This window comes from Trachemys scripta, chromosome 3, assembly GCF_013100865.1.
Source record: "Trachemys scripta elegans isolate TJP31775 chromosome 3, CAS_Tse_1.0, whole genome shotgun sequence".
NCBI classification, from domain to species: Eukaryota; Metazoa; Chordata; order Testudines; family Emydidae; genus Trachemys; species Trachemys scripta.
Window position 1 is genome coordinate 63,545,703 of NC_048300.1, and position 16,008 is coordinate 63,561,710.

The following is a 16,008-nucleotide window of genomic DNA, read 5'->3' on the forward strand; positions in this document are numbered from 1 at the left end:
AGAGAGATTCTCTGGGGTAACAGGAGAGAGGAAGTCTCCTAGATGCAGAGGACTAGATGGTTAGGACATCAATTGCCCCATTTGTTGTACAAACCCCTGGGGTCTGATTCAGGTCAGTAACTTAGGAGCCAAGGATGCAGTTCTCACAGCTAGAGGTAACAAAGCAGAATGATGAAAAAAATGGGTTTGAGCCATTGTGTTTACCTATAAACCTGGCTGCTGCCTCTCGTAAAAGGGGCTGAGGGTTCTTTAGGTAGGCTATGCTCCTAAGTAAGAAGTCCCCCACCATTCTCCTGCATTTCCTCACCTAGAAAACAACAAGAGATACACCATAGTAAAGACTCTCCTTCCCACTTGGGCCAGAAACCTAGATAAACACAGAATGTTGGGGAAGAGTCAACATAGCTTTTGTAAAGGGAAATCATGTCTTACCGCTCTATTAGAATTTTTTGAGGGTGTCAACAAGCATGTGGACAAGAATGATCCAGTGGATATAGTGTACATCAGTCGTTCTCAAACTTTTGTACTGGTGACCCCTTTCACATATCAAACCTCTGAGTGCGACCCCCCTTATAAATGAAAAATACTTTTATATATATTTAACACCATTATAAATGCTGGAGGCAAAGTGGGGTGGAGGCTGACAGCTCGCAACCCCCTGAGGGGTTGAGAACCCCTGGTGTACGTGGACTTTCAGAAAGCCTTTGACAAGGTCCCACACCAAGGGCCCTTACATTAAGTAGGCAGTCATGGAATAAGAGGGAAGGTCCTCTCATGAAACAGTAACTGGTTAAAAGATAAGAAAGAAACAGTAGGAATAAATGGTCAGTTTTCAGAATAGAGGTAAATAGCAGGGACCTCAAGGATCTGTACCGGGACCTGTGCTGTTCCACATATTCATAAATGATCTGGAAAAGGAGGTAAACAGTAAGGTGGAAAAGTTTGCAAACAATACAAATTACTCAAGATAGTGGAGTCCAAAGCTGGCTGAAGAATTACACAATCAGCTTTCGACTTAACTTTGACTTGTGAAGAGTTACAAAGGGGGTCTCACAAAACTTGATGGCTGGGCAATAAAATGGCAGATGAAATTCAATGTTGATAAATGCAAAGTAATGCACGTTGGAAAACATAATTCTCCCAACTATACATACAAATGATGGGGTCTAAATTAGATTTTTACCACTCAAGAAACAGTTCTTGGAGACAGTGTGGATAGTTTTCTGGAAAACACCTGCTCAATATGTAGTGGCAGTCAAAAAAGCTAACAGAATGTTAGGAACCATTAGTAAAGGGTTGATAGATAGTAAGACAGAAAATATGATAATGCTACTATATAAATCCATGGCATGCTCACACCTTGAACATTGTGTGCAATTTTGGTCACTTGGTCTCAAAAAATGATATATTACAATTGGAAAAGGTACACAGAAGGGCAACAAAAATGATTAGGGGCATGGAATAGCTTCCATATGAGGAAAGATTTAAAAGACTGAGACTGTTTAGTTTAGAAAAGAGATGGCTAAGGGGGGTGATATGATGGAGGTCTATAAAATCATAAATGATGTGGAGAAAGTGAATAAGGAAGTGTTATTTACCCCTTCATGTAACACAAGAATAAGGGGTCACCCAATGAAATTAATAGGCACTAGGTTTAAAACAAACATAAGGAAGTACTTCTTCATACAGCACATAGTCAACCTGTGGAACTCGTTGCCAGGGGATGCTGTGAAGGCCAAAAGTATAACTGGGTTCAAAGAAGAATTAGATACATTCATGGAGGATGGATGCCCACCAATGGCTATTAGCTAAGATGGTAAGGGAGGCAACCCCCATGCTCTGGCTGTCCCTAAATCTCCAACTATTGGGACTGGACTACAAGGGATGGATCACTTGATAATTGCCCTGTTCTGTTTATTCCCTCTGAAGCATCTGGCACAACTACTGTTGGAATACAGGATACCGGGCTGGATGGACCATTGGTCTAACCTAACCTAGTATGGCCATTCTTATGTGACAGGTTTTGTTGGTATTTTTATAAAATGCTACTGTTAATCATTAATTTTTCAACAAGCTGAGCTTTTTCCTTCATAGGAAACTGCTCTTGCTGCTGTGTGGTATGAAGAAGCCTCATGTAGCAGCATTAGTTGTGTAGAAAGGAAATAAAATGGGAACATGGAGTGGGGCATCTGTGGTGATGAAAGACGGATTCTAGTGTCTTCGTAGTGAGCTTAATACACCAAAGAGGACACATTATATTGCCTCTTATGCTTCTCCAAACTCAGAATTAGGGGAAGCACTAGCTTGCATCTCCTGTTCCCAACCCCATTGAAAACCCAGAGTTCACTTACCAGAAATTTGCACATCTCTTGCAAGACCTGAAGATGGTCACTCAGTGTCATTTGTCTGAACAAGTTCCTGGGCTGGTTCCATCCCATTACCTGTGCACACTCTGCCAAGGTGTCTCCACATGCCTGCAAGATAAAGAAAGACATGGAGGAGTTCCTGAGGTTACAAGAATTGAAAGCTGATGATTGGTGATACAATACAACTAGAATGAAGAATAAGGTCAAAGACTCCTGGGACATGGGAAGTGAAGGGAGAGGTCAGATGTCTCTTGCCTCTCGTCACAGGGTAAGATTAAGGATGGTTGAGGATAAGATTCTCTACTGAAACATGGATGTAGAGAGGAACTTCCACATGGCTGGAGATCCTGAAAATTCAGGTTCCTTAGTTCTGACTCACCTTTAATATCTCGTGATTATTCCCCTGCATGACGAGCATCAGAGGCACCAAAGCACAGTAGATTTCATTATGGATGACAGGTCCAGGTTTATATTTGTTCACACATTTCAGCATTTTGCCAAAGGCAATGATGGCAGAAATGCGCACTTTTTCTCTCTCCTGTGAATGACAAAAGAGAGATGGGGAAACCTCTCAGGGTGAAAGACTCCTGCAATCAACTACTAAAATTATCTCCACATAACATAAGTGACATCATCAACACTGCCAATTAGCACAATCTTTAGATGTATAGAGAGGCAAGGTGCAAAGCAGCATAAACTACATGTCAGTCAGCACTACCACAGCATATGAATTGTCTTATTGTGGTGGATTCGGTCCAATGGCTGTTTGGTGATTTGATTGAGTTTCCTGAGGTCCTTATCACAGCTGGCAGTCTATGAGAAAGCACCAAGGAATGATCAGACCATGCAGACTGGACTCCCCTCACAGTCCTTCCAAGTCAGGACTGAGGCACATCAGCAGGGCAGCAGGGCAGCAGAGCCGCTTGCAGTGCCGTTGTTTGTGCTACCCCTTTTCTGTGGATAGAGGACATCAGTATCCCGTGTTGTCACCCAGATACTTATCACTAGCACTAGAATTCACATGCTAACTCTCAATCTCTTTGACTGCAATTATAAACTGGCTGAAATGAAACACAGAAGTACAGACTGTAAAAGGGACAGAGTAGGGACAAAAGCAACTAGATTCCCCAGCACAGTGCTCCACCCTTGGCAATCCACTGCTTGCTTCCTAGTGAATTTTTCAATGTACAGGTCTGTGGGGCAGTGCTGGGGACCTTGTCCTGACCAAGATGCAGTCAAGAAGGGAACAAATTATGCATTTTAAATGAGTGCTTCTCTCTGGCCAGGCTGCAGCAGTTTACCTAAAATAGTCCATCCTAGTGAGACACCAAGTTGTGTCTAAAGAAGGCGTGCTAAGCAGTGAGGGGGTAGGGACAGGTGAAGAGAAGGGGATGGTGATCTTTGATTCCCTTCTCACTTTCGTCTTCTCTCCTATTTGGGGGAGGGCAGTGAAAAACCCTCAGACTGAACCTGGGGAGGAAATCCCACCAATATGGCTCCATGGTCCTCAAGATCTGAGAGGGTGCCAGTAGCTGAATCCTCTTTCTCCCCCTTTATGCCCAACCCTCACCTTACACATGCCAGGTCCATGTAGAAAACAGTGAGTGAACTATGGCTGAGGAATGCAGTTTAACTGACTGGCAAGAACTAGATGCAGAGAGGAGTGGGTAGAATGTGTATGTGTGTAGGAGGGGAGATAAGAAAATTAAAGAAGGGGAAGGGAAGGGAAGGGAATTAGATTAAAAGAGAAGAATTGAGAGATTAGCGACAAGAAGAAAGAAAGGAAAGAGTATGTACAACGAGGGAAGATGAGGGGAGGGAGGGATAGCTCAGTGGTTTGAGCATTGGCCTGCTAAACCCAGGGTTGTGAGTTCAATCCTTGAGGGGGCCACTTAGGGATCTGGTCCTGCTAGTGAAGGCAGGGGGCTGAACTCAATGACCTTTCAAGGTCCCTTCCGGGTCTAGGAGATGGGAATTTTTAATTTATGAGGGAAGAAAGGTAAGGGATGAGGAAGGCATGAAAGGAAAAAGATTAAAAAAGAATATGGGTGAAGGAGGGAGATAACACCAAAATACTAAAAGGAAGGGGGAATAGGAGGATGGAGGAAAAGAAGTGATTATTAACCATTATCAAAAAATTAACTTGCAAAAAGATACACCAAAAATATACATAAAGAAAGAAAAAAAAATGCTGTGAATGAATGGAAAATGAAAAGAGAGGAACAAAAGCAAGCAAGACCGACTAGTAACAAGATCTTTTATTCAATCCACAACACTCTGCTGTCTACCTGAAGTTCTGCTAGATCAGTGAGGTGATGGTAGAATTCTGTGGCCTGCTCAATACATATTACCTGGGTTGCTGGGCTCTATTTATGGCCCTGCAAACAGATATAACTAGGGGTAATGGATGAAAGGACAATGTAGGCTGGTCCAACTGCAAACATATCCTATTACTGAGGGTCTTTTGGACCGTAGAGGTTTCCCAAGGGAAATGGTGGAAATCTGTTTGCTTTAATTATTTAAAATTAGACTAGAGAAAGCCCTGAAGGAACAAACCTCCATTTGCTCCCTCAGATAGAGAAATGGCCTTTTCTATGCCATGTCTGTAGGATTCTCAGCATTACTGCACTGTCTGCTGTGCCTTGCTTGTTGATTATTTGTATTCTAAAGAATTTCTGACTCTTCATCAATCATGCTTTGTGAAAGTGCTCATCATATGACTTGAAAGGCATGAACAGCACAGGCCCATATACTCAAAGCAAACTAAACAAGGAAACAAATATTGGAGGCTCTTTGCCTTCAGTCACTCCATTCACTGTATTCTCTGTAACTACTACACTCCTTTGTATAATATTGTGCACACATGCAGAGTCATTCATGGTATTGCCTTACATCAGTAATTAGCTGCCAAAGAGGCCGGACGATATGGCAGAATGCAACCTTGACCTCTTCCCCTTCCATGTAGTAAATGATATTTCTTAGGGCTTTCACAGCCTGCTCTGCAATCCTCTCCTCTTTCTCTTTTAGGAACTCCCGGAGGACTGGAAGGTGGTTTCTGAGATGTGTCGCCTGTACAGAAGCAGCAGCCTATTAAAAGCTACGAGAACTGGTAGAATAGGATTAATCAAACTAAAAATGCAATTAATTTAGTCTTTGGGGGGGATTAATTAGTAACGTGTAAATTATTTCTCATTTTGGAAGATGCATTTGTTACATTTACAAGTATTCCCTGAATTGTCTGAACAAATAATTTTCAGACTACGAGTGGCTTATCCACAGTTTGCCAGCTGTCTGCTCCAGTTATCCATAACTCTGGATTTGTGATTGGTCACAAAGTACTGTTTCTGCTCCCTGATTGATGACTGAAGCTATTTAACAGGAGAACAACAAAAGGTGAGTGTCCAGTCTTGAAAAACAAACTTCCATTACAAGTTTGTGACACTTTAAGGATTTATGAATATTTCCATACTGGTAGTCATCGTAATATTCACAAATTACCAATTGTCCGACACTATGAATGCCAGTTAATCAGGGTAGAGTGGTTTATTCACTAAAAAATTAATAAACATGGCTTTTCATTATGCGATCAACTCTAAAAATTACCAGTGACAGAACAATTTACTATACAATGTCTTATCCTAGGTTTATTATATCCCTTATCTAATGTGTGTTTTACAACAAAAGGATAATTTTTTCCTTGTTCCAGGACTGCATTGTCACCTACTGGAGCTCATCTAATTGTTACCCCCTAAACCATGATCAAGCCCAGTAATTTTATCTCTTCTTGGTTTGGTTTTACTCTGTTTCAGTGACACCAACACAAGTGCCCTAGTTCTCACATAATTGCTCTGCATTCAGTTCTGCGTCACCATCATTTCTAGTGTATTTTTCTGGGGTTTGTTTAATAATTGAATAATATATCTCTCACCTTCCCTGGGTGAAGAGCTAAATTACTAATTCCTCTGAGTCCCAACAGCCTCATGATGGGATTTGGCTCTTGGATCCATTTTTTCAGGGGGGCCAAGACGTCGAGTTCCAGACTCTGGGCCACAGAACGGTGCCAGAGAAGCTACAAGCAACACAAAATGAGATGCAGCCAATTAACAACATACTTTCCAGTTCTATTCTCTGGGTGGATATCATCTTTTTCCTGAGAAATAAATTGTGCCATGTCGAGAAAGCTCACACCTCACCCAGAGGTTTAAACCAGCCATTTTGAGCTCTGGAATAAACCGCTGTTCTCAAGATCAGAGTAATGTTTAGATTTGAAGGGAAATCTCCCTTACTGAAATGGTGGTAGTGATGGTTTTCACTGAGTTAGATTAGGGGTCATTTAATAGAGATGACCCCCAAGAACTGAAAAGTGAAAATCACAGATAAAATGCGCCATTTAATATGGTCCAAGAGAACTAGAACCATCTCCTAGGTGATCTGTCTCCATCCCAATAAGACTTGCTGTTGAAATCTTCTAGTGCATATGCCCCATTCACTTTTGGAATAGGTCTGGAGCAAGATACTCTCTAGAACTCCAGCTCTGCAAATAGCTAAAGAAACTTACTTGAGCATAGAAGGCCCTGGACATAATTTTATCATGCTCATTCTCACTGTTGAGCAGCGGGATCAGCTTGTTAAAAATCCTGTGCAGATGAAGAGGCTTGAAATGCTTCACCATGGCACTGCAACAGGACACAAACATACCTGTGTGTTATCAGGTGAAAAATGAATTGTGTAGCAAGTTCCTGGAACAAAGACCCCAACTGGTTCCAGGCTGATGAATGAGTGGCTTTTGTCTCTTACCTTGTGATCTCCATTATTCCACAATAGTATTCACTGGGGCTGGAGAGCAGGTCCCACCCTCTGTGTTCCTCCACATAGTCTAACACCTCGAAGTAACCAGCGCCTGAGAGCAGGGTCTTCACAGCCTCCAGAGCACAGCTAGATTCAAAACAATTCCAGTATTACTGAGTGACATCAGTGCCACTCCTAGAAGCTACATGAGTCTGTAGAAACCCCAAGACACAGATACTGTATTATAACATAACATAACCTGAATCCTCAGCACCCTGTGTAATATTAACAAGAGAGTGGAGAGACCAGAAATGGGCAAGGGGAGCTGAGTGATTATTTAATCTAAGTGTGAATATTGAAGTAATGGGAGAAGGACTGTGGGAGCCATTTCTTCTCATTTCTGCTCAGATATTGCCCTTAGTTTCTGTCTGCGTGATATAGAGACTATCCATTTTGTCCACTCTTTGTAAGTAAGGGAGCCCTGCTGACTGCATGGAAATGTAACACACAGTGAGATAAACCACACACGCTCATCAGAACAGAAATACTATATTAGTTACAACCAGACTAATAAGAACCTTGACTTTTTAGTAATTACCTGGAAGGATCGAATGCCTTGGGCCTGTGCCCCTGGCCACACTCTTTCCTATAGACCACCATGTTCTCTAATGGGTTCTGCTCAATGACTCGCTGGACATGACTAAGCACTGCCAACAAGAGGCGAGGGTAAAGTTCCTGCACTGCATCTCTGCAGCCAGGGACAGAGAGCATCTCACACAGTGCACACGTTACCTGAAGAGGATAAAAGAAGATTCTGTTACTCTTCTTTCTTTGGCCTGGTCTACTGGGGGGGGGGGGGGGCGGATTGATCTAAGATACGCAACTTCAGCTACGTGAATAATTTAGCTGAAGTCGACGTATTTAGATCTACTCCCCGTGTTGTCTTCACTTCAGTGAGTCGACTGCTGCCGCTCCCCCGATGACTCCGCCTGCGCCTCTCGCACCAGTGGAGTACCGGAGTCGACGGGAGAGTGCTCAGGGGTCGATTTATCATGTCTAGACTAGATGTGATAAATAAACCCCCACTGGATCGATCACTGCCCGCCGCCGATCCGGCAGGTAGTATAGACATACCCTTAGAAAGGAATGCAAAGGGGGTATTAAATTGACTCCCCAAGATGCTCAGACACAAGGCTCATCTCAAGGCTTTAAGGAAAAGGAGGGCCAGTATAAATCTGATCAAATGAGGAATTTTCCAGGCCCTGAGGGGACGGCAGAGTGTCCCCCTTATATACTACTAAAAAAGAAAGCAACCCTAAAGGCTTTGCTTTTCCAGTTATACCTTTTGCTGTCAAAAAAACAGCCTATGAAATGCTAGGGTACTCACAGCAACAGGCTGGAGGGAGGTCTCATCATCCGAGATACTGCTATTGACTTTTTGGACTGGTTTCTCCTCCAGGATTGTTATCAGCAACTGAAGAACATTGAGGGTGGTTTCTCTTCTGGTGCCCAGGAACCTCCATAGCTCAGTTGTGTTGCTACGAATTTAGAGGCCCAATAAAATAATACTTTGTACTTCTATAACAACTTCCATTCAAAGATCTCAGAGGGCTGCAGTGAAACGAGCCTCACAACACCTATGTGCGGTACTGTAAGTAAGTATAATTATCTGCATTTTACAGATGAAGAAACCGAGTCTCAGAGCTATAAAGTGATTTGCTCATGGTCAAACAATGAGACACTGACAGCTGAGTAAAGAACCCAGGGGTCTCATGCTTAGCTCTGTGCTCAGACCACTAGATATGATGCATCCCTCATGAATGGACCTTCTACATGGATCAGACCTATACTGCTAGAACTCGTCTCCCTATCCAAATATATTGGTGATGTCTTGAGTGGAATCATGCCCTGGGTCAGAGAGCAGAGAAGTAAGAAACAATGTGTCCTGGGAAAGGAAAAAAGAAGGAAGAAGGGATTCCCCACCAATCATATGGACATGACACTGGTTCCATTTGCCACAACTGTGTGTTATTACACCAGGAAAGTAGGCTGTCTCACGGTTTCCAGTAAAGCCAGCCATGTCGTTTCCATACAGTCAACTATCACACAGTATAGATTATAACACATCAAATAATTAATCACAACTAGAGCAGGTCAAAAACTTTTTTAAAATTGACTGAATTTGTTGTTAAAATTTCAACTTTTGCCAAATAGAAGATGAATTTTTTTGTGAAAATTATATCCTATTTTTCAACTAGCTCTAATCACAACCCAGTGCAATGAGGAGAGTAACATGAAATCTGAGTGCGTAAAATGCTGAGACAAAGAGAAAGAAGGAACATACATTTGGAGATCCAAGGCAGGAAGAGCATTGGCAAACTTTCTACCTGTCCCATGGGAGATTGTGGTCCAACAGGATAGGCACCACTTTCTTGGTGTTGTTTCCAGCCAAGAAGCACACTGCCCTCAACATTTCCTGCCTCGTAATGGGTTCATGGATGAGGCTGAGGCGCTTGTAAATGCCAGTCAGAGTGTCATCTACCTGCAAGAAAAACACAGTCAAAGGTTTTTTCCTATACTTGGGTGTATGTGTTTGTATGTTTGGAATGGGGGATCTTGTTCTATTTCCCTCTCCTGGTGAGTTTAAATCTCAGTCCCACAGTGTTAATCACTCAGCAATAGGATGAGTTCCCCTCTCCAGAGAAGACACCTTCCAAAAGAACAAAACAGGTCAATTTCTGGAGTGCAGGGGACTCCCAGAGAAACACCAGATAGGTAAATATATTCCCAGACAAAATCCTTTTTTGGGTAGGCAGAGTTACAGTTGGAATTTTTCTACCTACCCACTCACCCACACTTACTTATGTCTTTTATACAAATAATTTTATATATATACATACACACACACACATATATGTATGTGTATATATACACACACAGAGACACACATATATATGTATGTGTATATACAAACACATACATACACACACACACACATATACATACATATACGCGCGCGCGCGCACACACACACACATACCCTCCCCAAAATAGCAAACATTTTTCTGTTACATGGCTTATTTCAGATTAAGACAGAACAACAATCAGTGGCGGAAATCTAAAGTCTCGTTGGGAGAGAGGACAATATGACCCCTCTATAACATTTTGTATCTTGAACTAACTCTCATTCCATAGGAAGCTGCACCTCCCCACAGGCTACGGACATCCCCTTTACAATTAAAGCTGCAGAAATTGGAATAAAGAATGATAATATTTCCTTTCACTTACACACACATATGCCATAGACCATAAGAATCTCATTAGAAGGTTGTGGTTCATGAAAAAAAATCTTTTGAAAGTCATGGAATTGAACAAGTTAAGGATTCACAAATCACCTTAACTATAACCCTACATTTCCATCTAATGTATATAGTATAACTACTGCAAACCCTGTTTAGAACCCCTTTTCACAAGTGAATGACAATGAAAGTGCCTCTCTTCTGTCCTCTATGGCAGTGGTTCTCAAACTAGGGCCGCCGCTTGTTCAGAGAAAGCCCCTGGCGAGCCGGGCCGGTTTGTTTACCTGCTGCGTCCGCGGGTTCGGCCGATCGTGGCTCCCACTGGCCGCAGTTCGCCGCTCCAGGCCAATGGGGGCTGCAGGAAGGGGTCCCAGCACATCCCTCGGCCCGTGCCACTTCTTGCAGCCCCCATTGACCTGGAGTGGCGAACCGCGGCCGGTGGGAGCCGCAATCGTCCAAACCTGCGGACGTGGCAAGTAAACAAACCAGCCCGGCCCGCCAGGGGCTTTCCCTGAACAAGCGGTGGCCCTAGCTTGAGAACCACTGCTCTATGGGGATGTGGTAAGGCCTCAGCCTGTTTGCTGAATATTTCTCTAGTATGAATAGGATACAGTGTGTATCAGCTTTCCTGACTCCTTTACTACCTTTACTCTACTTTCAGGTGTAACTCACTCTCTCTCTCTCTTTTCTCTGTCCTCAGAAGATCATTCAGTGGGGGAGAAACATCAATTGGAGGCTCATTTTGTCTCCCTTCTCCCTAGCAGTGTTATGGATCCACACAAGTTCTCCCCAGTATCATGGGTGGGTGCTATGTTCCTGCTGCAAAGTTTGCCACCACCTCAGTCCAATGTTATTCAGTTTATTGACTTTACCAGCTCAACAAAAACTAGCAAGAAGTTTATAAACTCCATAATCCTCACACAGCTCTCAGAGGTGTAAATATTCACAGCTAATAACTCCACAATTAACAATACTAATCTTCTATCATCAGTCTATGCACCAGATCTCATTGAGAACAAGTGACTAAAATGGAGTCTGTGGATCAACTTGTCAGATACAAAATTTCAAGAAAAGCAAAGTCAGAACATCTGCTAAAAGCAGAAAATATATCTTTTTTTCAAAATCATAAATCAAACATATCTTGTCTGATTCACCTCAGTCTTCCCCAGCCAAGAGAGCACATATGCTAAATTTCAGGGGGAAAGGAGTATTTTGGAGTGATGGAGTGGAGTACTTGTTTTGGAGTGATGGGGCATCAAAATCAGGTGTGTAATAGAAATGCTGATACTGCTTTGTCCTAACTATTTTGTATCACTGAACTTTAACCTTTAAAGATATCCTCTCCTTGCTTATAAGTCCCTTCATGCATTTCTCAAAGACTATGAAGTTTGCGGAGAACTTCAGAAAATTCCCAGTTTCAAATTTTCACATCTAACAACTACAGTATTTTCCTTATAGCCTTACTAAAAATTGTCCAAATCCTTTCTTCTTTTTATTTCTCAATGTACAAACCAAACTGGCCCAAGAGGAAGCATGAGAAATTTCAGGAAGAAAGGAGGTCCCTGCCCCTCAGAAATCTAGAAAGGCTTCAAAATTGGGCTTATAATAGAAGCTACTTTATGGGCTTACCTATAGAGTCATTATTGTGGATCCATAAACCACCCTAATCTACACTTTTAACTATAATATGAGGGACTGGCAGCACCTCAGCAAAAACAACATATGCACCCAGATTCTGGTTCCCCGAAAAGAGGAGCCATTTCACGACTTTCTTACAAAGTGCATTGGAACTAAGACAATGGACAATTTCAGCACAGGGAGCCGGCAGCCGCACCTCCGGGCTCCAGAACAGGGAATTCTAATAGCGGCCTCTCTCACCATCTCCTACCTTCTCCAGATCAGCTCCCCGTTCTTCCAGAATTGCGCTGAGCAGTTCTCCAGCTGCCCGAGATATTTTCTCCCTGGGATCTGTCAAACCATCAAGTGCTGTCAGAACCAGATTTGTTAGCTGAAGTGGGGTAAAATATTCTGCAAAAGCCTAAAACAAACAGAGAAGAGCATGTCATGGTAACACAGTTCCTGCTGTCACCAGAGCTGGAGCGACCAACTAACAGACAAAATTCAGTTTTGAAAGGAAGAAGAGATGGGTATGCTTGGGACCTAGGAAATCACATGAACTGTGGGGATATTTGAATGTTTATCCAACATCCTTCAAGGATCCATTTTCATATTTTAGATGCTTTGAAATTTTTAATTGAAAATGTCTTGGTATATAGGTGTTTCAGCAATAATATTAAGTAGCAGCCTTAATTAAAAGGCAACAAAACTGTTTGTACGTTAAGTCCCATGTTTATAAAAAAGTGGGGGGCAAAGGTAGAGTTGAGGTGTTTTACCAAGTCCCCATCACTGCTCGTCCTAGAATTCCCAAACACCTCACCGAGCCTACTTAGGAACTCCACAGAGCTCCTGCCTCTTCCCTACCTGTCCTTGCTCTGCATAGATACTGTGGGGCCACGCAGATTTTATAAAGCATGCATCTCATTACCAAATGACAGTTTCTGTAAATATGTCTTTCTGAAATATTTTAAATGAGCATATGCACTAGATTTTTAACTGAATGTACAATATAAATCAATCAAGCTTTTTTCGCTCTCTGTTCAAGAAACCCCCAAAAAGTTGGTCACTGAGTAAACCATCTCAAAACATTTCAAAGAATTACAGTAAACACTGTGTAAATATGCACAGTATATGGTCCTAATCACCTTGTTATCCAAGTGCTTCACAAATATTATGAACTTATCCTCACAGCACTGGTATGAAGTAGGGAGGTATTGTATCCATTTTACAGATAAGGAATCAAAAGACAACCAAGGGACTTGCCCAGGCTATCAGAGGAATTCCATGGCAGAGCTGGGAACTGAACCTGGCTCTCCTGATGTCTAGTCCAAAGCCTTAACCATAAGACCATCCTTTCTCCTCATCTTTACTCTGAAAATATTCATATTTTTAGATAAAAATAATATTTCTGTGTTAAGTTACAAAGAATGTGAAAATAGGTCTTATAATTAGATCTAGTTGGGAAATGAGGTTTCCTCTCACACACAGAAAATTTAAGCTGTTGAAAAATCAAAAACTGAAACATTTTGGCCAAAAATTTCAATTAGGAAAGGTTGAACCATTTCATTCTGACATTTCCAATCAAAACAAAATGGTTCAACGTTTACTAATCAAAACATTTCATTTTGGTTTGACATTAAATACACCCTTCTGTGCTGCATTGGTTCCCCATCAAGTTGTAGTTCACACACCTCATGCCCGGATTCTCCCTCCATGGGCAGGTCTCACTGGCCAGATTACATCTCTCCATATTCACTGCCGTCTCCTTTCTTGCTAATCCCCTGTGGTGTGTAATAGGAGTCTTCTCGCCACATGCATCATGGGAGTAGGTTGACTACTGACACATCCCCAGAATACTGAACATTGCATTACTTCCAGGAATGGTGTGGGCCCAACCACACTGGCGTAAACTCATGTCACACTGCACAGATTATGCCATTTTGATGAGAACCCTACCCCCGCCAGGCATGACTTTGCATGAGATATGCGTGTGAGGTCACCTGGCAAGGGCGAGACAGTGTGCTCTTCAAAATGGCATCTTCTGTGCATCGCATCAGATAAACATTCCTGGTTTTGCCTCAGTACCGCACAGGGAACAAACCATAGAAAAACAGGACTGTCCGGCTTTAAGCCAGACAAACGGCCTGCCTACATGGGAGATGTAGTCCAGCAGGGGATCCCAGCACACAGAAGAGAATGGGAGCATGAGGAACGTGAACTACAACTCCAATAAGGCATTTCCAAATCAAACTTTTTGGTTTTCAGCCAAAAAGTTTTTGGTTTGGGGTATTTTGTTTTCTGATGAAAATTCCAAGTTTTCTGCGCAAACCAGACATTTGTCACACACACAAAAATTGTTTGGTCAAAACCCCTGTTTTTCAGTTGATTAACAGTATCAATGGAAAAATTTTGAATAGCCATACTGATACTATAACTGTTGTTGAGCAACTCCAAAATCAGGTTAATTTTTCATTACCTGTAACTCAAAAAACCACTTTGGCCAATTTTTTTCAAAAGAAAAAGCTTCCTTGGCCTTCACAGTAAATGCAAAATTAGGAAAAATCAATTTTCCTAGCCAAAGTTGAAGGGGAGTTCAAATAGGGCTTATAATGATATGTAGCTGCATCCTTCACTATGGAGCTGTGGTCAATGCTCTATAATACTCACATAGGGAAAACACCTTTCATTGTTCAGTGCATTGAGTGTAATTACCTTAGCGATTTGTGAGGTGTTGTTGTAGAACACAGAGGGACTGTATGTTCCCAGATTTTTTAGCGTGTCTACCTTCTCCACTCCATGTCCCTTCTCAAGCTCTGGAACAGATACACACATTTGTGTCATTTGTCATTTCTCAATTAGGTGACATTTCTTTCCGTTCTTGTTAATGTATCTGAATGTGGCCATGATTCTAGCTGGAGACAAGTCTACAGTTGGTTCAAAACTGAGTAGAATAGCTGGTGAGGGATATAACACAAGCCTTGCCCTTGTATATAGTGTATGAGCACTATTCACTGGACTCATATCAGCCTGTGAATCATTATTTAATCGGGAAAATGGGCTGCATTCGGAGATATTCCTTCCCTTAACATAATGTTTTCCTTTTGAAACTGAGCTTCCCAGCCTTCAGGAAAATTAAACCAATCTTGGCCCCCCCCTCAGCCCCATCTCACATTGCTAAATGCCTCCCCAAATTGAGCAGTTACTCAGAGTAAACTGAGATCTTCAAAATACACTTCCTCCCCTTACATACATTCAGCAGTGAAATAGTTAACAATAAGAAGAACAGGAGTACTTGTGGCACCTTAGAGACTAACAAATTTATTAGAACATAAGCTTTCGTGGACTACAGCCCACTTCTTCGGATGCATATAGAATGGAACATATATTGAGGAGATATATATACACACATACAGAGAGCATAAACAGGTGGGAGTTGTCTTACCAACTCTGAGAGGCCAATTAATTAAGAGAAAAAAAAACTTTTGAAGTGATAATCAAGCTAGGCCAGTACAGACAGTTTGATAATAGGTGTGAGAGTACTTACAAGGGGAGATAGAGTCAATGTTTGTAATGGCTCAGCCATTCCCAGTCCTTATTCAAACCGGAGTTGATTGTGTCTAGTTTGCATATCAATTCTAGCTCTGCAGTCTCTCTTTGGAGTCTGTTTTTGAAGTTTTTCTGTTGTAATATAGCCACCCGCAGGTCTGTCACTGAATGACCAGACAGGTTAAAGTGTTCTCCCACTGGTTTTTGAGTATTTTGATTCCTGATGTCAGATTTGTGTCCATTAATTCTTTTGCGTAGAGACTGTCCGGTTTGGCCAATGTACATGGCAGAGGGGCATTGCTGGCACATGATGGCATATATCACATTGGTAGATGTGCAGGTGAACGAGCCCCTGATGGTATGGCTGATGTGATTAGGTCCTATGATGATGT

At 42.1% G+C, this 16,008-nt stretch overlaps 1 protein-coding gene across 1 annotated transcript in view; it reads right to left on the minus strand.

Moving 5' to 3' along the window:
• Nucleotides 1-16,008, minus strand: part of LOC117875588 (maestro heat-like repeat-containing protein family member 7) — a 50,538-nt gene that overhangs the window by 10,234 nt on the left and 24,296 nt on the right. The window contains exons 10-21 of the mRNA XM_034766958.1: nucleotides 14,783-14,883; nucleotides 12,342-12,491; nucleotides 9,542-9,696; nucleotides 8,542-8,692; nucleotides 7,753-7,946; nucleotides 7,164-7,301; nucleotides 6,925-7,042; nucleotides 6,295-6,435; nucleotides 5,259-5,435; nucleotides 2,746-2,904; nucleotides 2,352-2,474; nucleotides 205-307 (exon numbers count right to left, since the gene is read on the minus strand). Coding sequence (XP_034622849.1) covers nucleotides 205-307; nucleotides 2,352-2,474; nucleotides 2,746-2,904; nucleotides 5,259-5,435; nucleotides 6,295-6,435; nucleotides 6,925-7,042; nucleotides 7,164-7,301; nucleotides 7,753-7,946; nucleotides 8,542-8,692; nucleotides 9,542-9,696; nucleotides 12,342-12,491; nucleotides 14,783-14,883 — 1,710 coding nt within the window. The remainder of the gene's footprint in view (nucleotides 1-204; nucleotides 308-2,351; nucleotides 2,475-2,745; nucleotides 2,905-5,258; nucleotides 5,436-6,294; nucleotides 6,436-6,924; nucleotides 7,043-7,163; nucleotides 7,302-7,752; nucleotides 7,947-8,541; nucleotides 8,693-9,541; nucleotides 9,697-12,341; nucleotides 12,492-14,782; nucleotides 14,884-16,008) is intronic.